This window comes from Castor canadensis, chromosome 4, assembly GCF_047511655.1.
Source record: "Castor canadensis chromosome 4, mCasCan1.hap1v2, whole genome shotgun sequence".
Classification (NCBI taxonomy): Eukaryota; Metazoa; Chordata; class Mammalia; order Rodentia; family Castoridae; genus Castor; species Castor canadensis.
The window spans coordinates 97,057,121-97,080,117 of NC_133389.1; the positions used below are offsets into that span (position 1 = coordinate 97,057,121).

Sequence of the window (22,997 nt, forward strand, 5' to 3'; positions counted from 1 at the left end):
GCCAGCGTCGCCACAAAACCCACGACTGGGTAACACATGGGTACATGAAAGCAATAGTAGGAATATTTCTGTATAGCCACCCTTAACTCAACTAACAAAAACGCTTTGTCTTTCTTATTATGCTTATGTCTTTTCTTCAACAAAATCAGTGATAAGGGCAGAACGGGACCTGCCTGAAACTGAAGGGGAGGGAGATGTGGGGGAGTAGTGCAGGGTGGAGAAATGACCCAAATAATGTATGCATATGTGAATAAATGAACAACAACAAAAAAGAACCCACGACTGTCACCATCTTCCCCATCCTCAAATCATTTCTTATAAAAGATTTATTTGCAATTTTGTTGTACAAGTAGAAAGTCCATGGATGTTTTAGAAAGGTACAAAATGCACTTTTGTTGACTAGTTCTGATAGTTATAACATTGACTTTTTCTCTGTTTTAGCAGTTAATTTAATAACATGGTTTTCAATCCACAGACTAAGAGTTTTGAGCCATGCTATGTAAATCACCCTCACAAATATAAAAGATGGAAACTCTGAAGCCCTTTTTGAAACCAGAAATTTCATATTAATCAAATTTTATTTTAATATTTGTGGTTCCCCTACTTCTTTGTTCCTTCCTCTCCCTATTTTTCCTTCATCTAGCATCTAGTTTATATCTTCATAAACAGTAGGCTTTTAGTGGTTTCTTAACTCACCAGACAAAAATGTCATCCTGTCAGTAGTTAATAAAGAAGTGTATTTTCAGTCTGTCCTTTGTACTACTACTGTACTAATCTCTGAAGAAAACACAGTTGATAAATATGTGTCCCACTCCTAAGACAGGTATAGTAAAATACAACTGTAATGCTATGCATTTCTTTATATTAAAAGCATATTCTAGTTGTGATAGAAATAGAGAATTGAACCAGCTTGGGTTTAGAGAAAGAATATCAAGTGAAAACATCAAATAACTTCAGTTTAAAGAATGATGTGGATTTTCTTAGATTAAAAAAGGTGAGGGTGTTTCAGTTTAAAAAAAAATAGTATGCTAAAGGCATTGGGAGGATATACAGAGGTTTCACAGTGTAAGTGTTGAAATGGAGCAACAGTGAATAAGGGCAAGTTGTAAGAGATAAGTTTGAGAAGGTGCATTGCCAGCCTGAAAATGAAATAATTTTTATGTTAAACTAAAAAGTTGTACACAAAGATATTAGGAAAATTTTATTAGATTAATATATAATTAGCTTTGTATTCTAAAACTAAACAAATTCGAATGAAAAGATGGATTGGTAGATGTAAATAAGGGATCCTATGCTAATTTCAGAAAATAAATTGACTTAAAGTCATTATTTTTTAAACAAGTCAGTAGAGGTATGAATGAAAAAAGAGAATAGACTTAAAAATTTAAGTAGAACAGATGATATTTGAAAACTGCATGTGATGAAAGTGAACAGTGGTCCAATTTTGAAAAAGAGAATGTAGGAAGTATAGCTTTGAGTAGAGATAGCATGAATGAAAGGAGATAATTAGTTTGATTTAGATAGTTTAGAATTGAGGCATATGTGGGGCATCTTTGAGTGAATGTGTAATAAGCAATTGAAAATATGAGACTGGTAATACAGAGTGACAGCTCTTCTGGGATATTTGTCAGTTAACAGCATATGAAGGATAGACTTTAAAAAATAGAAGAGGACTATTTCCCATAAAAACAATTTAGAGCAACAAAGCAACATGGCAAAATAATATCAGTTATACTTTACTGAAACCCAAGTGGAAAGAGCAGGCAAGAAAAAAGAGCCCATGAACCTTCTATGCAGGGGATTCCATGACTACTCTAAAAAGAAGTAAAAAAGAACTCTTTAAGAACAGTGTGTTCAAAAGAGTTGCTTAATGAAGAAATCCAACAAAATAAAGATCAAATTTCCCTTTTGGATTTACAAATTACAGCTCTGATTTAGTGTTCTTGGTGCAATGTAAAAACTCCTGTGTTGTAATATAAAACATTTCCTACCAAACTTTCAATAAATTATAATATATAATATATATATATATATATGTATAAAGTACCATATTTGAGTAGGAACCCTAGGAAAAGACCCAAGTTTCACATACAATCTCAAAATTATACATGAATGGGAAGGTGAAATTTTTAGACAATTTGATTAAGAACATAAAAGCTCTGCATATACTGAGAAATTCACTGACATCAATGATACTCTGAGAAAATTATAAAATTTTAGAGAATAGTATTAAATATCTCGGTCAATGTTAACTAGATCTTAAGGTAAAAGACATATTTGTATCTACTTTGCTTAAATTATGAGATTAGAAGCCAGGTAGAAATGGATGGAAGAATGAAGAATAACAAAATTGGAAAAGTAAATGTAGTCAGTTATGAAAGATGTCGAATAGCAAGGAAAGGATGAGGACAGGAATGATAACTCTAAGAAGAAGCAAGGTCTAGAGTAGGTGTTTTTAGTGGTTCTTTTTTTGTTTTCCTTTTCATTTGTGTGGGAGAAATGTGAACTTTTTTTAAACTATAATGTGAGAGATTAAAGAGGAAGTGTTTAAATATACACAAGAAAGAGGTGGAAATTGATGGACTAAGTTAAGACAAAAGTTAAGGAGGGAAAGAGTTTAAATACAAATGGAAAATAATGAATAGAAGAAGCAAAACTCTTCTTCTGAAATGAGACATAAAGAAGCATGGGTGAGTACAAATGTAAATAATAAAAAGTAAAAAGGGCATGTTGAAGTAATTGATTCCAGATGGTACCAGCAAAGTATATGCTTAGAAATGTACAGCTGTTGCACAAGACTAAAGGGAACAGATCAAGAAAACATTTCTTTTATTGTATGTCCATTTCCCTCACACCAGTAAGTGTGATTTTACACCTGTACAGATCTTTAATTGTATCCAAGGTCTCTCTCCCATGAGAAGCTCTGTAAGGACTCAAGGCAGATCAAAGTTCCAGGAGAGATGACATCACCCCAGCATACCACAATTGTCCCTCATCCTAGAGGCTTCTGCCACACACTTGCACTTCACTCAATTTTCTATAGCTACTTAAATTCCTCAAAGGATTGATGGTCTTTCTCTTTCTGTTTCACTTCTCACTGCCATTACCAAAAGTGAAAAAGAAAATGCAATAAATAAAAAACTTACAGTTGAATCCTTCCAGGGTTAGCTTCTGGGAAAACCCAAGGTAATTAAGGCATTTAATAAGGAAAAATAAAAAGTTCTGCATAGCATAAGGAACTATTTAAATTGGGAAACTATACATTCATGTGGAATTAATTTATACTATTTTTAGATTGCTTTTAAAGTCCTGTAATAACCTGAAGTTATGGATGGCCAATTTGAAGTAAGTACTTTTGGGATAGAAGGAGCAGTGTTTAGAAGTAAGTCTATAGTAATCCTAAAAGAAATTTAGTTTTGCATTTGGTAGAGTTCAAATCCTGATCACAGAAATGATTCTTACCTACTTTTACAGACTTTGTTTTGTTTTGTTTTTGGCTGTACTAGGAGTTGAACTCAGGGTCCCACTTGATAGGCAGGCAGTCCACTGCCCCCCACAGTTACTTGTGAGACAAGATCTCTCTTTATGACAAGGCAGGCTTGGACTAAGACCCTGCCATTGATTGAGACTGAATCTCCCTAACCTTTTGCCCTTGCCATCCTTGAACTGTAATCCTCCTATTTCCTTCTCCCAAGTAGCTAGGATTACAGGCTTTCACAGATTTTTAAATTTTAGTATGATTGGTTTCTATTTTAGGTTTTCTGATATGATTATGCTATCCAGGAGAAAAAACATGATTAATGATTTTTTTTGTTCTTTCTACTTAGCCAAAATGTACTGCTGTAACATTGATACAACTCCACAAAATTGGCCACAAAGAAACAGACATGTCATTGCTTGTGATGATGCCTTCTTTTTCCCCTTAAAGGCAGAAAATCAACTGGAAATAGTTTTAGGGAGGCATAGATGATTCTCAGATGATATCTGAGATGATATCTCATCCTTGATAGATGATTCTATCAAGGAGTGCAGAGAGAATAAAAAGAATTCCTTTTCCATTTGATAACTTTCAAAGTAATTGCCAAGCAATTATTTACTAATATTTAATGTAGGATATCAACAATGGCAGTGTTTATGAATTTAATTAAGAGTTTAGGGAACCTAAGTTTTTGATTAGGGAATCTCAGTTTTCATTTAGGGAATCTAGTTTTACCCTGATAACAGAATCTGCAAATCTTGATTCCTATAGGACTAAGGCACAGTAGATAAGTGAGAGGGATGCAGTAGAGGTACCCTGGCCTAATGTATATATGGTAAAAGCTGTTTTGAATTGCAAATTGCCTGCATGTCCAAAGACAACATTTATATTTGACACCACTTATGTCAAGCTGACTTGTGGTTCTGAAGGTGCTAGTGTTGCCCTGATTTTCTCAGAAAGTCTGAACTTTTGTGTGCTGTCTTCTAATTATTAAGTGTCAGTTTAAAGCAATGTGACACAAATAAATACATTAGTTTTGCCCGCCTATCATAGCTTCAGCAGCTGATAAGTATCTAATAATAAAAATTTCTATATAATTTGTGTTATACACAAACAATAAACTAAAATTTAAGTTTCAAACATACCTGCAAAGGCAATAAAAATAAAAATATTCTCTACACACTTGAGTTTTACTCTCAGTTCAATTAGTGAGAAAATGTGTGAACTTAAGCTAGTCAATTAACTTCCCAAGTTTTCATTTTTGTTGTTTTCATTATATTATTATGTAATATATATAGTATATAATAATATATATAATGTGTAATAATAATGTATATAACATCTATATATTTGAAATATATGTAAATTCTAATATTCTAAGTGTGAATTAAAATAATGGATTTAACATATATATATAAGCATTTCTATATGTATAAAATCATACACATATAGGATATTTACTGAAGATAATTTTTTTTCCTTCACCTTATGGGCAATCAAACCTGATCCCTGTGCATACAAGGCAAGCATTCTACCAATGGGCACCCACCAGGCTCCAATACTAGAATTAAGATATGAAAATCATATATACCAATATTTATGTTGTCATTTGTCTTGATAAAATATCTGCTTTCAGAATTACCAACATAAAAATTATAACATTGCACAATTAGTAAATATTAACCTAACTTAATTAATAATGTATGTCTACTATGCTTCAGCAATATGATAGCCATTACACATTTAGAATTTTAAAGAATTAAATCAATTGTGTTAATGGCAAATGTCTCCTTGTTGACATTTCCCCATTTTGATGTTATCGCAATAGGAATTAAAGGCTGCTTGGTGTAAGTTCACATATGCAATGTTCATGTTTTGGGGGGAGTGTCAACTTTTAAACTAAAGTCACACAAAAAAGTCCACATAAACATTGAGAAGAACAAATGATAGGTCAGGTCTCAAAGATACCTTATTAAGTTTTAATTAACTAAGTTCCTATGAAAAGTTGAATTGTGCTATTGCTTAGATCTCAAATCTTGTCCAAAGTCCCATGCACTGGAGGCGTTATCATTACCCTGTGTTGCCATTGGTATGTGGCGGAGCATTTAAATTAGTACAAGCACTATGGACAGCAGTATGGAGGCTCCTCAAAAAATGAAAATAGAACTGCCATGTGACCCACAATTCCACTCCTAGGGATATACCTGAAGGAATATAAGTTGGTTACAGTAAAGACACCTGCACGCCCACATTTTTTGCAGCATTATTCACAATAGCTAAGCTATGGAAATAGTGAAGATACCTCACTACTAATGAATGAATTAACAGAATGTGGTATTTATATACAATAGAATTTTATTCAGCCATAAAGAAGAATGAAAGTTTGTCATTTGTAGGGAAATGGATGGAACTAGAGAACATCATCTTCACTGAATTTAGCCAGGTTTAGAAAGCCAAAGGTCACATGTTTTCTCTCATATATGGAATATAGGCTCAATACAAATACAAATACAATATTATATATACATGGAAATATATACAGAGCATATATCCAAAAGTTGGACCAATATTGGAGACCAAAGAGGAGGAAAAGAAGGAAAGAAAGATAGTGAATATAATGAAATCCATCACATCTATGTAGTGACATGACATAAGAAAATATGCTGAAAATTGTTACATACAACACAGGATGGACGACAAAGGTGACGAAGTACAATGAATAGGGTAACATTGACTTAGGCTCAAAGTACGTACAGACAAAACTCCCACTGGCCAATGAACAGACACCTAAACAAAGAAGGACAAGAATGAAAAATAGATCATGAGAAGGGGAATACACTAATGAAAGGGAGAGGTTAAAGGAAGAAAGTAAAGGTGAATATGGGTAAAGTACTTTCTATGCAAGAATGAGTATAGAATTTTTAAACCTGTTGAACTCACCTTAAGAAAGAGACTAAGGTAGAAAGAAGAAAAATGGAGGATTTGAATCAATTTGGAATATAATACATATACACATGGAAATGTCATAATGAAACATTCTGTATACCTATCTTAAACAAACAAAATGCATTTTATTTTCTCAAAAACAGAGAACAGGAATATAAATCAGGTCCTCTCTGGGGGGTGGTACCAGTGAGAAAGGGGAGAATGTAATGAAAAGTTGTAGGAGGTGAAGATGGTGGAAAAATTATGTACTATGTATGAAAATGGAACAATGAGACCTGTTGAAATTATTCTAATATGGGGAGGGTGAATAAAGAATGATGGAGGGAGTGAATTTAACTAAGAAATATTATATGCTCTTTTGTAAATGTCACATTGTACCCCCAGTACAACAATAATATGATAATAAAGAAGCGGGGTCCTTGAAGGGTATTATGGGTCTTGAAGTTTTCAGGTCTTTTCTTTTGTCCTGGCCATGAAGTGATGAGTGAGCTTCCTTCATCATGTATTCCTGCCATGATATATGGCCTTACCAGAGCCCCAAAAGAAACAATGCCAGTCAACCAGGGAGAAAACCTCTAAAATTGTGAGCCAAAATAAGCCTTTTCTCTTTTTAACTTACCTCTTGCATTATTTTTTTTTATAGCAATGGAAAGGTGACACACATAGAATTGCATTTCATACTTACCTTTACAGCTTCTCCCATCTTCTTTTACTTCAAATCCTTCCTCACAGTAACATCTTGTACTATTTCTGGCCACTGCACATTTATATTGACAATTCAACTGCTGGCAATTGGTTAACAATTCTGTAGAGCAAAAAATAAACATGACTTCTATATTAAACAATATACATATATTTACTTTTAAAATTTAAATATTTTTTATACTCAGTTCATGACCCCAATAATATAATTTTGATTCTTCTCACACAAAGTTTCTGTGGTTGATCTAGACAAGACACAATATCTTTTCAAAAACCTATTGGTTTGCATTTGCTTGAAATTAATAAACTTTAAGATTAATTTGTTTGGACTTCCATTTTTAGCATATTACTATGTTCAAAGTCACAAATCCATTCAGATTCTGTAAATTAAATTATTTCCAGAGGAAAACTGTCAACTCAGTGGTTGATTTCACCATCCATGCCTTTTCTCTCTGACACATCAATTGATTTTCTATCTTTTGAAAGCTTGTTTTCATTTACCAATCCATGTGTAACCTTCATAACAATCAATGTGAATATATTCCATTCCAATAGTTTATTTTTCATTGGTATAAAATATTATACAAACACTGAACATAATATATTTCATTTTATTTGAAGTTCTTCAGAAGAAATACATCACTGAAATAAAAGTTAGGAAACCCTCAGAGCAAATTAGGATTCAATATGATCAATGCACGAATCTGAGATGAAGTGCAGAAGCACATCAATAACACAAATAATTTGTAACAGGAATAAGATTTGCTAAAGTAGAAATAATATTTGGTACCATATATGATTAATTTTCCTGTCTGAAAATAGTGGTATTACCATATTATAACAATACAATTTTTTTCTTTTTCCCCAAGAGAGGAAAAATAACTGTTCTGAAGATTAAAATTAAATGACTTAAAATATGTTGTTATTTGTCATAAGTTTAGCTGGAGCTTTAGAAAAAATAGAAATTATAAAATGCATAAAAATTGTAGTGGTGAGGGGGAAAGGCATTTGTAACATTCCAAACTGAACACTGGATATTTTATTGAGAAATTAATCATTCATAGTATGTCCTTAGCTCAATACTATTTGACTCTCATAAGAGTGTTTTATACATTGTCTTCACTCCATATCTCCAAACCTACTCACTTATGTATTTTCTTGTCCCCTTGACTTTCAAACTTAGTTGAACTCATAATGAAGCTTCTATGTCACCTCCCATGCATGAATCCCATGTCCTCTTGCCTCCTCAGGGATATCACCTCAGCTGTACCCCATTTCCTCTCCTAATCCTCAGTTTTTTCCATTTATATTAGGTCAGGGTTGGCAAACTAAGGCTCCAGTCTACTGTTTATAAATTAATTTTAATGAATATGGCTACACCCTTAATTTACATATTGCCTTTGGCTGCTTTTACACTACCTCAGAGACTATTTGTCCCCCAAAACCTAAAATGTTTATGACAGCCTTTCATAGGAGTTTCTGAATTCTGTGCTAGTCCATACTTGGCACCAAGCATTCTTATTTTTCCATGACTTACAGATAAATACCTTGGACCTCACTCTTAATAATAACTATTGCCAATTCTTCTGGGTGTCTTTATGAAAAAACATGTATATATGCATATATAATATTTAATGTTTTTTCATATTATACACACACCTACACAAATATATGTACACACACTGACTCTACTTTAAACACACTCTATCAATCCACCACCAGTGTTTCTCAGAAACTGCTCATGCAAAAGTCTCCAATAACCTCCACATGGGTAAGTGCAATGACCTATTGGTCTTAAGCTTAGTGGACCAATCATTTGCATTTATCCCAGTTGGTAACTATTGCTTTCAGGATCAGGTTCAACATTCTGCTTCCAGGCTACTATTATTTTAGCTTTGTTCCTGTTCCTTTGTCAGGTTCTTTTCTCCTCATCAGTGTAAGGTTGTGGTGCCTCACAGCAGACATCATGGTCTTGATAAAGAAACCCAGGGAAAAATCTGAAGGCAAGCTCCCTCTCCCAGTGGGGCCTGGTTTCACAGATGTGTTAGTGTGGTATGCTATAACCTTCAGGTAATGTGATAAGTTGTAACCTCTTAGCCTGAAGCTAACTGCATGTTTGCTTTTGTTCTTCCCACTTGCTTGCTTCTGCATTCTGAGGCATAAAAACTCTGCAGACTTGAGCTGTGGGGCCAGTGCCATTTTGGAGAGATCCAGGGTGCTGGCCCAGTTGTGTAATAAATCTTCCTTTCCTCCAACCACCTGGGTCTGAGTCTTGTTCTCGCTGGTCCATTGTTCTTCCCACAACAGTCTTTTGCCTTGTCTGATTATTTGCCACTTGCAAACCCATCACATGAGAGGGCTTCCCTCTGAAGCACAATTGCTAAACCTGATCTTGGAAGCTAGATGTGCCTCCTCAGTTTATAACTTCCACTACTTAAAGAGCACTAAAATTTTATGTTTAATTTCTCATTTCGTGAACTACATACAACAGTTTCAGTTGATGCAACTTCCACAAATATAAACTTCAACTATCTCTAATTTATAGGTTGGAGTATTCAGTTAATGCTAATGAATAATAATATAGATGTTAGCAATTATTTAATGTACAATGATCATGAATTTGGCTTCTAAAATATACTAGTAACATAAAATATGGAATAAATGGTTCTTTTTAAATATGGGTTCACCCCACTTGTATTTATAGCTACAAATTAAGAAATTACTATATGTCATGCCCTTTGGATATGTAAATGCTTTGAAACCCCACATTTTATGGAAGAGGAAAGTAGTTATTGATAACCAGCTCCAATTTATATTGTAAATATATGACAGAAATTCATAATTACATTAAGCTTACTATATAGGCTATATTCTTCATAACTAACCTAATTTCCACTCTAAAACCTGGTATGGTTGGAACCATGCTCTATGCTTTTGTTAATTAGTCATTATTATTTTTGCTTGTCATTATAGAAATAGTACATATTTCAGGACATATACCATAATATTTGAATTGAATCAACAAAGCAATAAAATACCTTAATTTTGATTGAGAATTAAGACTAGACATCATTTCTAGACTACTAAATTAAACTAAGTCAAAAAAGTAGTTCATTTACCTCCTAACATTTGGTAATTGTGTTGTCAAATTTTGTGGTGGAATCAGCCCAAACTTAGCTTGAATTTATTGGGATTTTAGTTCAGTAATTATTGAGTACCTAGTCACTAATAAGCACTTTTCTGGCCTTCCATAGATGCAATACTGCTTTAGACAAATTTGAGGTTCTATAACATGATGTGGGAGTGGGTAGTATTAGTGTAAAGGAGAGGAGACTGGAAATGAAGATATGAAAGTCATAAGTTAGTAAATGAAACCTAACAAGTAAAGAATTGTACCTAAAAAAGAATATTACAAGGAAAAATAAAACCCAGAGGAGAACTTACACGTATAAAAATATAAAAAAAAAATGAGACATCAACAAAGGAAACCTAAATATCCAAATAACTGCATAGAGAATCTAGAACATGTCATAAAACATAATCAGGTAAGTCTATAAAGGTAAGCAGGAAATCAATGTTAAAAGCTGTAAGAACTATTCATGAATGAAGCCTAGAAAACGTGATGGATTTTTTAAAGGAACAATTCACATCTTTGAAAAGCATTTCCGTGGAACAGTGAGGACAGAAGTAAATATAATGGGCTGGAAAAGAAAGAGCAAGAAGGAAAGGGGTCTAACAAGAAAGATTTTGATGTAATTACAGCATGAAGAGAAAGAAGGCAACATTTATCAAATTTATTTGATCTTTGTCTTAAGGCAGACATATTCATTCAGTGATTTAAATGTATCGTTAATCCCTGTTCCCAACTTCTCCTTTTTAATGTCTCAGTCTAGAAACTCAAATACTCCTGTTTTCATCTTTCCACTCTCCTAATCTTGAAATAATACCCAAAGAGGAGAGTGTGCTATACACTAAAAAGAATTTCCAAAATGGGGGAAATGAAAGGGAGACTTAAGTAGAAATAAGGAAAGGGCAAAATAAGGATGTGAAAGATCTCTCCTTAAAAACTGTTTTGGGTGTTTGGTGGGGCCAGTAGTTGAAAATAGTAAAAGAAATTAAGACAACTTAGCTTTTGTTTTATTCCATTTACCCTGTACTAGAATTTGTGTATATACAGAGTGATGATAGGGAGATGATTAAACAATATATCATAATATGTAAAAATGGTAAATATTGATTCTGTTAACCAATCATGAAGAATTATGAAGACTAACAACATGAAAACCAAAATTCAAACTTTGGCTTTGCTATGAAAGCAATACTAATTATTGTAAAGCTATCTATTTGAACTGCTTAGCATTTATGCTTAATTACATGCAACACTGTAATGACTAAGTACATAATTAACAGTGCATCAGATTAATTTTGTGAAAAAGCTTATTTGAGCACAACAGAAAATTTTGTTCTTGAATCACTAGTTTTCATAGAGTCCTTTCATGAACAACTACTGGGTCATGCAATATTAACATTGGTTTTGATCATACACTGAAGTAGAAAGACTGCTAGAATCTAAGGGAATGAAATACACAGGTGAGAACATAGAGTTGTAAACATGGTATATGATCTCTACTCTTCAGCAATATCAAAGAATATAGCTATCTTTTTAAGTAAAGGAGAAAAATTGTTTTTTGTATTAAATCTAACTCAATTGGTGAACACTCTCCAAACACAGACCCTCTCTGTTACATTTTTAATGAATCATTTTTCTGCCCTTATCAAAATTATAAAGGAGAATAAGATGAAAAATAATATATTATCAAGATATCAGCATAATTTCTTTATAAAACCAAGCTAGTAATTTCCACTTAATGGGTAGCTTTGAGGCCTCTAAGCTGCTGACTTCTAAGCTTCATACTTTGACTTACAAATAGATTCAAAAAATAGATTACTGAATTTTTATTACTTATAAAGAATAAGAGGGAGACTAGAGAGATAAAAACTAAATCAAACAAAATCTGAGATTTCTTTCACCCCTTACCTTTTTTTTTCTGAGTGGAGATAGAGTAATATATTAAGGTCTTACACTGTGGAGCAAGAGTCCTTTAAATCTAATCCTGGCTTCTGAAATTTCAGGCTAAGTAAGAATGGCAGGGAATAGTTAAATGTTCTTCAATTCTTATTTCTGATGACATTTCTAATTAGTGTGCACTTAGTAATTGGGAGCCACATACCTGTCTTCTAGCCAATCAAAGTTAGGCAGAATTGGTGTGTGCCATTATTTGATGTGACCCTTCAAGAATTCTGACAAACTTGCTTTCTTCACTTGTCAGTCATCAGGGCACAGGGGACACAGTAGAACACTCATAGGACCTTAAGACAGCAGAGCCCCAAATGGAAGGAACCTGAGACAGCACATGGGAGCTTCTATAGTTTGTGTATAATTTGAGTGTGTCCCCTGTGTTTTCATGCATTGAATCTCAACCATTATGAAATGTTAAGAAGGTGGAAACTTAATTGGCTATAGTAGTAAGAAAGTGGGACTTTGGGGGATGATTAGGATTCAATAAAATTAATAGAGTAGAGCTACTGTTGTTGAATCTCAATGGTTTTATAAGAGGAAGAAAGACCAGCAAAGACATATATACACATACATTCCCTCCATGTTTCTCACTGTGTGATGTCTTGTGCTGCCTTAGGACTCTGCCAGCAAGAAAGCCATCATCCTCCAAATGTAGCCCTCTGGAAACATCAACTGATCTCTCTTTTTTTTTTTGATAGCTCAACCACTATGTAGTATTGTGTTATTGGCAACAGAATGCTAACTAATATAGGAACTATACTACTATTTAGTCTATATTATATGTATTTACACTATGATGTACGTGAATATTTCTCTGTATTAAGTTCCTGAAATAGCAGGGTTATTTGTTACATAATACTTGGTGATGGGCAAATGAATAAGCTGCCATATATGTTTTCTCATCTCTAAAATGGGATAAAGTACTTTGTAAGGTTATTGTGAGGTTTAAATGAGGTAAGAGATGCAAATTTCTTAAAATATTGCCTGTCAAATAGTAATGATTTTTATTTCCATTATTATTTTTATTATTTTTATATTTAAACAACCATTCATTCAACATAAGAGAATATTTATTATTATTATTATTGACATAATTTAAATAATTTGGAGCTATGTTTCTTTTTATTGTGGAGAGATTTTCTCTTTTAGTGTTTTATTTTTACCTATTAATATGACATGGTCCTAGTTTTACCATTTTTTTATATCTTCCAGAAAAAAACTTTTAAGTTCTCCTGAAATCCTTGCCATAATGCAAAATCTCAAACAGGTAGAGAAAAATTAATCATATGAAATAAAGAGTTTCTATATCAGTCTCCTTGTTTCTATAAAATGTGAGCATTGTTATCTATAGTAGTGTACATTCACATTTAATTTGCTATATAAGCATGAACCAATTAATAATAGAGACCAGCAATTTTCACCAAATGCTTATTATAATCTCTATAATCTTTAGGAATTGTTATGCATTGTAATGTCACTGGGATTTAGGAAACATATGTATAAATGTATTTAGGAAACACAAAGAAGTAAGTTGTGCTGATGTACCTCAGAGTAAAAACAGGATGGTAGAGAAAAGTGATTAGAAATTGGCAGACAGATTCCAACAGTAACAAATTATTACTGTTAGGAGGTTTTCTTCCTCATTAATTTTATTCATATAAGTGGCTCTAAGTTAGAGAACCACTGTTTGCCATCTTGTATGTAAAAGTACATAATCACCTATGGTGTAGTCAGTAGTGTTTTGCTGCTGCTTTACTACTCAAAATCAAACAATTCCCATTGGTTATGTATTGAACTTAGTGGGACAATGAGAACACAACTGTGTTATGATATTTGTGAGTTTTATGTTATATGTATTTCCCAGACGGGAAACTAGAACATTTGGAAACTTTTTGGAAATAAAAAAAATATAGCCCCCTTTCTATATATATGTTATCTGAGACAGTATTTCACAAAATGGGCTAATGATCCATTCTTAATTTTAGTAATAAAATTAGCCCTTGAATTCTACGTGTATAAAATGCTTTTTAACCAATAACTGTAATCATAGTAATGAGGAAAAATTATTCTTTCCTTATGTAACACATTGAAAAGTACATTTCTATCACTTTTTGTTCTTGGAGATTGAAAAGCTGATGCAGCTACTTACCATGCCAGGCAGACCCTCTTGTCAGCAGGACAAATGCTTGACACTTTTAGAATGGTGATAATTTGTGTCACATCATTCATCCTCTCACCCCTGTTTCCTTGGCCTGGTAAAATGCAGTGTGAGCTGGCTTGAAGAGATGAGGAGGCTGCTTATGACTGTAATGTGGATTTTTCAGAATCCTTTCCTTAGTACTAGCCTGCTATCCTGGCCTCAAATTCTCAGTGGGTTCTTGCCTATCAAGATACAGCATATAGGAAATTTGTAATGTCTTTTTTATTTATATTTCTTTCTATAATATAATTTACATATAGTAAAATGCACTGTTTAATGTATAGTGCTGCAAGTTTTGAAGATGAATATGCGTGTCAAGAGTCTATGCATAGTGTTTAACCAATACCATCATCAAGATGTAGTACAGTCTTTATCTTTTCCCACTGTGCACCCTGTAGTCAACCCATTTCTCAGCAGCTAGCTTTTGTCAATCACGGATTTGTGTTCTGTGGGAATATTTTTGCCTTTTACAGTATAGCATAGAAATGGAATGATCCAGTGTGTCACACTTTAGCCTCTTTACTTAGCAAAATAAAGTTGAGATTCATCTATATCATTACTATCAGTAGTTCTCTTTTTATAAGAAATGAGTATCCCACTGTAGAAATACCCCTCAATTTGCCTTTTCATTTCACAACTGACTGTTATCTAGGTTATTTCCAGTCTAGGGTTATTATAGATAAAATTGTTTATACATTTACCTATAAGTTTTGTGTAAAGTTGTGATTTTATTGGGGTAATCTGAGATTTCTGAGATATCCAGTAAGTGAAGGTTAACCTTTAGAAGAAACTACCAAACTGATTTCCAAACTCTCTATACCTCTTCACATTTCCCTCATGAATATACTCATCTTCCAACTACTTTGCCTTCTCCCAGATAGGTGGCTATTAGTTTTTTTAATTTTTTAGACAATTTAGTAAATATGTAATGGAACCTCCAGCACCATCATCATTTTCATTTGTATTTCCTAATGACTAATGGTATTGAAAACCTTTTCTGTTTTTCTTTTTTATTGTTGTGCTGAGTGCGGGTACATTGTTGGCATTTACAAAAGTTCTTATACAACATTAAATATCTTGTTTTTTAATTCACCCCCTCCACCATTCTTCTTCATCCCCTTCCCCCTCTCCTGCTTCAATAGATACCATTTTTCCATTTACATACATGCGTACCCAGTATTTGCACTATAGTCACCCTCTGTCACCATTTCCCTATCTCTTCAGCTCTCCCTCTAGTAACAATCCCCCCCAGAGAAAAATCTGTTCCACCCTCATGTTCTCCAAAGAAGAAAAAGTGAGATTTTGAAGTTTCCTTATGGCATGGCCATGTTTTGTATGTATTATAGCCCCATTTGGTTCATTTAATTTATTTTTCTTCTTTCTACCTTAATCCCTTTCTCATGGTGGTCTCACCCCATTTAAAAATTCTATAGTCGTTCTGGTGTAGAGGGTAGATCAACCATATTCGCCTTCATAACTTTTTTCTTTGGCCCTACCCCTCTCATATATGACCTCCTTTAGGATAACCTCTTTTTCATAGCATTGCTGTATTTGTATTAGATATATATAGCACATATGAGTGTAAAAATGTGACTGAAATTTTTTTACACATTTTTACTTGCAGATCATACATAATATCTGTGGTAGATTTCTCTTCTGCTTATTTATATTATGTTGTTTTCTTATTGACTTTTTAGAATGTCTGTGTACACATATAATTATGTATATGTTTGTGTAGTCTACATATAAGTACTTAATGAAATATGTGATTTGGTACTATTTTATTTTGACCTGTAGTTTTACTTTGCATTCTTTTATTCATATTTTTTCAAGTGACAGAATTTCCAAGTGAAAAATTTTACTTTTGATGAAGTCTGATCTCAACATTTTCTTTTACACAGATTGTTTTTGTAGTTATATCTAAGACATCCTGGCTTAATCTAATTTAACCTATTCTTTTTCCATAAATTTTGTAATTCTAAGTTTGTTGTCTATTTTCAGTTAATTTCCATGTATAGGGCAACACACAAACCAAAGTTCAATTTTTGCACAAAAATGTGAATTGTGCCAGTGCCTTTTTCAGGAAGATTAACCTGTTTCCACTGAATCACTTTTATGCCTTTGTCAAAAAACAATTGACTATATGATTGGAATATTTTGTAGTCTCATGTTTCATTAACCTGCATGTCTGTTTTTTTCTATAATACCACAATATTGTGAGAGGAATACATCCTAAAGAACATATGATTTTTGGTCTTTTGGGCCAGGCTAACCTCACTCAGAATGATGTTTTCCAATTCCATCCATTTACCAGCAAATGATAACATTTCATTCTTCTTTATGGCTGCGTAAAATTCCATTGTGTATAGATACCACATTTTCTTAATCCATTCGTCAGTGGTGGGGCATCTTGGCTGTTTCCATAACTTGGCTATTGCGAATAGTGCTGCAATAAACATGGGTGTGCAGGTGCCTCTGGAGTAACCTGTGTCACGGTCTTTTGGGTATATCTCCAAGAGTGGTATTGCTGGATCAAATGCTAGATCAATGAGTAGCTTTTTGAGTAGCCTCCAAATTTTTTTTCCAGAGTGGTTGTACTAGTTTACATTCCCACCAACAGTGTAAGAGGGTTCCTTTTTCCCTGTATCCTTGCCAACATCTGTTGTTGGTGGTGTTGCTAATGATGGCTATTCTAACAGGGGTGAGGTGGAATCTTACTGTGGTTTTAATTTTCATTTCCTTTATTGCTAGACATGGTGAGCATTTTTTTCATGTGTTTTTTGGCCATTTGAATTTCTTCTTTTGAGAAAGTTCTGTTTAGTTCACATGCCCATTTCTTTATTGGTTCATTAGTTTTGGGAGAATTTAGTTTTTTAAGTTCCCTATATATTCTGGTTATCAGTCCTTTGTCTGATGTGTAGCTGGCAAATATTTTCTCCCACTCTGTGGGTGTTCTTTTCAGTTTAGAGACCATTTCTTTTGATGAACAGAAGCTTTTTAGTTTTATGAGGTCCCATTTATCTATGCTATCTCTTAGTTGCTGTGCTGCTGGGGTTTCATTGAGAAAGTTCTTGCCTATACCTACTAACTCCAGAGTATTTCCTACTCTTTCCAGATACAGGTATTTCTTATGAATGCCTGTGACCTAGATTTTTAACCTTACTGAGCCTTTTCTGAACTAACAAATGTCTTAACAAATCATTACCAATATAAAATTGTAATGAGTGCAAACATGCTCTATAATTTGTGGAGGGACATATAAATGCTCGGACATGAACTACTATAAAGGTAAGTTTAAAAAAGCTGAGAGTAGTAAGTGAATTGAACAAGCCAAGCAAAGGTGTTTGGAGGAAAAGTAATATATGTTGTACTGGGATTTTAATTTGATTTTCAATAAGGATGTAAACTAATCCATTTTCTGTTACTATTATAAAATACTTGAAAAGGGTTTATGGTATTAAGTAAAAAGGTGTATTTAGCTTATAGGTTTTGAAATTTCAAAGGTATGCACCAATATCTCTCAATTTGGTGAAGCCCTCATAACAGCTGATGTCCCAATAACCAGCACATGTTTGAGAGAAAAAGATCACATACTGAAAGAGGAAGGCAAAGACAAGGGTCAGGCTCAGTCACCTCTTGAAACTTAAACTCATAACAATTCACTTCAGATTACCATTATGCCCTTCTGAGGACAGCTCCCTCAATGACCTAAAGATCTCTCCCTAGGACCCACTTTTAAATGACCTAAAATGTGTCATTAATCTGTATCAAACTCCAGCTCACATATTGCTGGGATCTTGTTTCTAACACATGAACCTTTAGGAGATATACTTAAATCATATCCAAACCACAAAAGAACAATTTTCTAGATTTATTTATTCAAAAATAACCAAAATCAGGTATTTCCCTGACTCAATATGTTAAGTTGTGGCCAGAGAGAAGTATGCTTGCAGAAAAGGATGTCACAAAATTTATCACAAATGCCTGAGAAAAGTATAATTACTGAATAGAAATTACACATATCCATTCAGGTTGCTATTCATGTCTAGAGGAAAAGGATAAGAAAGGAATTTTCAGTTAAAGAAAAAGTATATACATGTAAATTAGATTATATTACATAGTTCATGTGACTGAAACATAACAGGTACAAGGCAGAAGTAGCAACTGGGTTAGAGTAGGTGAGGAAACATGAGTAAAATAATGTCTGTTTTAAAGGGAGTTCAGTTTTTCTAGCAAAATTTCTTGCTCTCCATGTTTAGTAATTTAGAAGTACTTGTAAGTAAAATTATTCAGAATGTGAAGATAAAAGTCATCTTCCTAACAAGGGGTATACACCATTCTCTTTAATCCATATTAAATTCAAGCCAGAATAGGCAACAATAAATTTGAGGTGTTTGTACCACAGTGAGAATGAACAAAAACAAATGCAGAGCCCAAGCACAGTGTCTGGTTCATGTTAGGTGAAAATGTGTTTAGTAGAAACCCTCTGTTATACTTAAAATTGAAAACACTTTCTCACCTATGCAGTTTCTTAAGACACCAATGAAATGGTAATAAAAATAAGAAAACCAAAACTTGTTTTGATAAAGAAAAAAGGAAAGGAGACTAGAACAAAGGACACTGACAAATTTAGATCCACAAAAAGCAATAAACAAATGTTAACCAACTTAGCTCTTTGCAGTATAAGGAAGTGAATCTAAGCTAGAGAGGATGAGAGGGATGATGATAAGGGATTCTGTGCTCCAAACACATAGACTGTGAACTGTGCAGCTCTAAGTGACACTAGTAAAATAAAGTTTGCTGTGAATGGCATTCAATGAGGTTGTGCAGAAAGATCCTGGAAAGGGTCAAAAATTGGAGGCGCTTACTATTTTTGAGAGTGGCAGAAGTGGGAGTGGGTTAGAATGAAAATGCAAACTGAAGAACTGTTTGAAAGAAAAGTTAAATTGCCTGCAGTCTTTCTACCACCCACAAAAGAGAAAAACTGAACATTTACTCTGTGATGAGATTAAACATCACAATTATGAATTGGAAAAGGTTTAGCTCAGGGGTACAACACTTGCCTACCCATGCTTAAGGCCCTGGTTTTGATGCCCAGCACCACACACATACACACAAAATTCAAGTTTCAACAAAAACAGAATGAGACATACAAAAAACATGAACATGTGACACATAACACTACACAAAAGAAAAAAACAAAGAGGTAACATAACAGAGGGGCCAGATGAGAAATTAAGCATGCAAAAGTAAATTAACAAAAAACTGGAATGGCCAAGTAAAACAAAGATAATTCTTAAATTATTAAAATTAAGAATTAAAGAAAATAATCAATATGGATTTTACTTACAGAAGTAAAGACAATCAATAATATGTTCCAAGTTACATATCATAGGTGAAATGGACAAATTACTAGATAGATGCAATTTATGAAAACTGACCCAAGGAGAAATAGAAAATTTGAATAGGTCTATAAGTAACTAGATCAAATTAAAAATTAAAATATTTCCTACAAAGAATATTAACACCCAAATAACTTCACTGGTGAATTACATGACATTTATTTACTTTTTCCTAACAATATTTAAAGTAGAATTAAAATCATTTGTTTGAAAGTTTTGCCAAAACAGAAAATAGGATGAAAAACCTTCCAAATTCATTCTAATTAGGTAATATTATTCTAATGCCAAAGCCATATGAAGCTATAATAAGTAAAGAAAACTATAAATCAATAACTGTTATTAACATAGATACAAAAGTTCTTAAAAAAACATAAACCAAATTCAGGAATTTGGAGATTATACAATATGACCAACTGAGATCTACCCAATGAATGATAGGTTAGTTTAACAAGGAAAACTCAATGTACTACATCTTATCAATAGGATAAAGAATAAAAAAATCTATGATCATTTCAATAGAAACAAAAGAGGCATTTGGCAATATCCAGCAACACTTTATAATAAAAATACTTAACAAGCTATGAGTGGATGTGAACTTCCTCAATCTCATAATGACATGTATAGAAATTCCAGGGTATTATCATAAGTGTGGAAAACAGTAAATAGTTTGCTATAAAGAAAAATGCCAAAGAAATCAAAATAGATTAAGAAATAAAAGCTGTCCATACTGAAAAGGAAGAAGCAAAGCAATCGCTATCTGTAGAAGACATAGTGTTATACACTGAAAACCTCAGAAATCCACTAGAAATTTTATTAGAACTAATAAATGAATTTGAGAAGGTTTTGGTGTAAAATAAAGATGTATAATAATGCAAAATATTAAATGGTGTTGCATTTCTGCATATGAGCAATAAGCATTCTGAAAGTGAAAATTAATTTTACTTAACACAACCTCTGAAAGAATAGAACACTTAAGAGTGAATGTGACAAAAAGTAGAAGCTATATACAGGGAAAAGTATAAAATATCATCAAAAAATAAAGACCTAATAAAATAAAAACATCTTGTGTTCATGCATTAGAACATTTAATATTATTATGATTAACAACACTCACCCAAATGATTTATAGATTCAGTGAAGTCCCTAAAACTCCTAGCACCTTCTCTGCAGAAATTGTAGAGATGTTCCTCAAATTCATATGTAAATGTGAAAGACACAAAACAACAACAACAAAAAATCTCAGAACTCACATTTCTCCATTTCAAAAATTACTATAAATCTGTAATTCTCTAAACATTGTGGTACTGGAATAAGGCTAGACATATAAACCAGTGGAACAGCTCTGGGATCCAAGATGGTGACTAGAGGGAGGAAGAAACAGCACTAAGCTCCATAAATCAAAAATCGTGCTTAGACACTGGAGCCAAACTTGTCAGAAAAAACCACCAAGAAGAAGCAAAACTCTAATACCCTGAATCCCCAGCCCATGCAAAGCTTCTCCACTGCCATGTTATACTGAGAAAACAGGAAGGCTCCTGTATCACCAGACACCAGCTCCAAAACTTCCTGGGAGATGCAGACCAACAGGTGAGCAAATAAGCAGCACACAGCTACCCCTGAGATAAACCAGCATAGCACCCAGGCAGACTGATCCCCAACCCACAAAACAAAACAAAAGAAAACAAAAAACCCTGAATAATAAACAAGGAACTGAAAAGGACATGCAGCAAAGGGGCGGAGTAGCTCTGAGCACACTGGAGAAGGTGGGAGGAGCAAGGAGCTGAACTCTGCATGAACTTCCAGTAAACAAAGCCTGCAAAAGTAGACAACTGACAGTAGGCTGGTGATGAGCTGCTGCCTGAAATAGGACAGATAGTGGGCCACAAAGTTCGTCTCCTGACCCAACCACCTGGCGAGACTAGAACAGAGCTACTGCTTACACACCAACAGCAGAATTGGATGCTGAAGGAGTAACACCAGAACAACTAAGACTGAAATTCTATTGCTCCTGAATCTGGAATTTTTTATTTATTTATTTATATTTATTTATTTTTCTGTTTTTTTTCCTCTCTCTCAGTGTTTGTTTTGTTCACTGTTTGTTAGTGAACAAAACAAACACTCTGTTGATTTCTTTGGTTCTCTCTTTTTTTTTCTTTTCTTTCTTTTTTTTTTTCTCTTTCTTTCTTGGTTTCATTAGTTTTATTATTGTAAGTTAGCTAATAGTAAATTACACACAGACCAGGGACAGAAATAGCATACATACAATAAGCTATAAACCCAATACACCCACAAAACAAAATTTAACCAAGGTAAAGAAAGCAGGTGACTGAAACAACCAATAGCCTACCAAGAACATAGTTAAACAGTACCAAGTGGAGCAATGGAGAGATGAAAAAAGGATGGAAACCATTTTTCCGCAAACATAATTTAATACAGGATTCAGAGGGAAATGAAGAAAACAGATACCCAGTTCAAGATTCCAACAAAACAAAGATAGGCTATGCAAAAGAACACAGCAAAGCCAATAAGAACATCCTGAAAGAAGAACTCCTGCAAGTAATCACTGAGACTTTCATGGAGATATTACTAGACATGGTCAACCAAAACATAAAAGAGGCACTCAAAATTCAAAGACAATAAAAATAAAGAATATGAGAAGACACAGAAAAAAATAAAAGAATTCACAGGAGCCCTAAGTAAACATGATAAAGAAACAGAGAACACTATAAATAGAGAGATAAATGAATTAAAGACAAAAATTGAAAATATTAAAGGGGAAGTGACCCATGATATGGAAAACCTCAGAAAAAAGAATGAAACAACAATACAAAACACAATGGAAGGCCATACTAGCAGACTAGAAAAAGTAGAAGATAGAATCTCAGAACTTGAAGATAAAATGGAAATTAAAGGAAAAATTGAAGAGCTATTAATCAAACAACTCAAGTACTATGAAAGGAATATGCAAGAATTCACTGACTCCATCAAAAGACAAAACCTGAGAATCATGGGCATTGTAGAAGTAGAAGAGGTGCAAGCAAAAGGGATTCATAGTATATTCAACAAAATAATAACAGAAAATTTCCCAAATCTAGAGAAAGCTATGCCCATTCAGGTACAGGAAGGTTCTAGTACATGAAACAGACTTAACCAAAATAGAACTACCCCATGACATAGTATTAAAGCAAC

The 22,997-nt window shown here is 33.4% G+C and overlaps 1 protein-coding gene across 6 annotated transcripts in view; it reads right to left on the reverse strand.

Annotated features, from left to right (window-relative positions):
• Positions 1 to 22,997, reverse strand: part of Lrp1b (LDL receptor related protein 1B) — a 1,877,349-nt gene that overhangs the window by 996,749 nt on the left and 857,603 nt on the right. For all 6 annotated transcript variants that reach the window (XR_012447185.1, XM_074070662.1, XM_074070660.1 and 3 more), the window contains one exon: positions 7,110 to 7,229. Coding sequence is in view for 5 of the 6 variants with exons in the window: in XM_074070662.1 (XP_073926763.1) it covers positions 7,110 to 7,229 (120 nt within the window). In the remaining variant the exon portion in view is untranslated. The remainder of the gene's footprint in view (positions 1 to 7,109; positions 7,230 to 22,997) is intronic.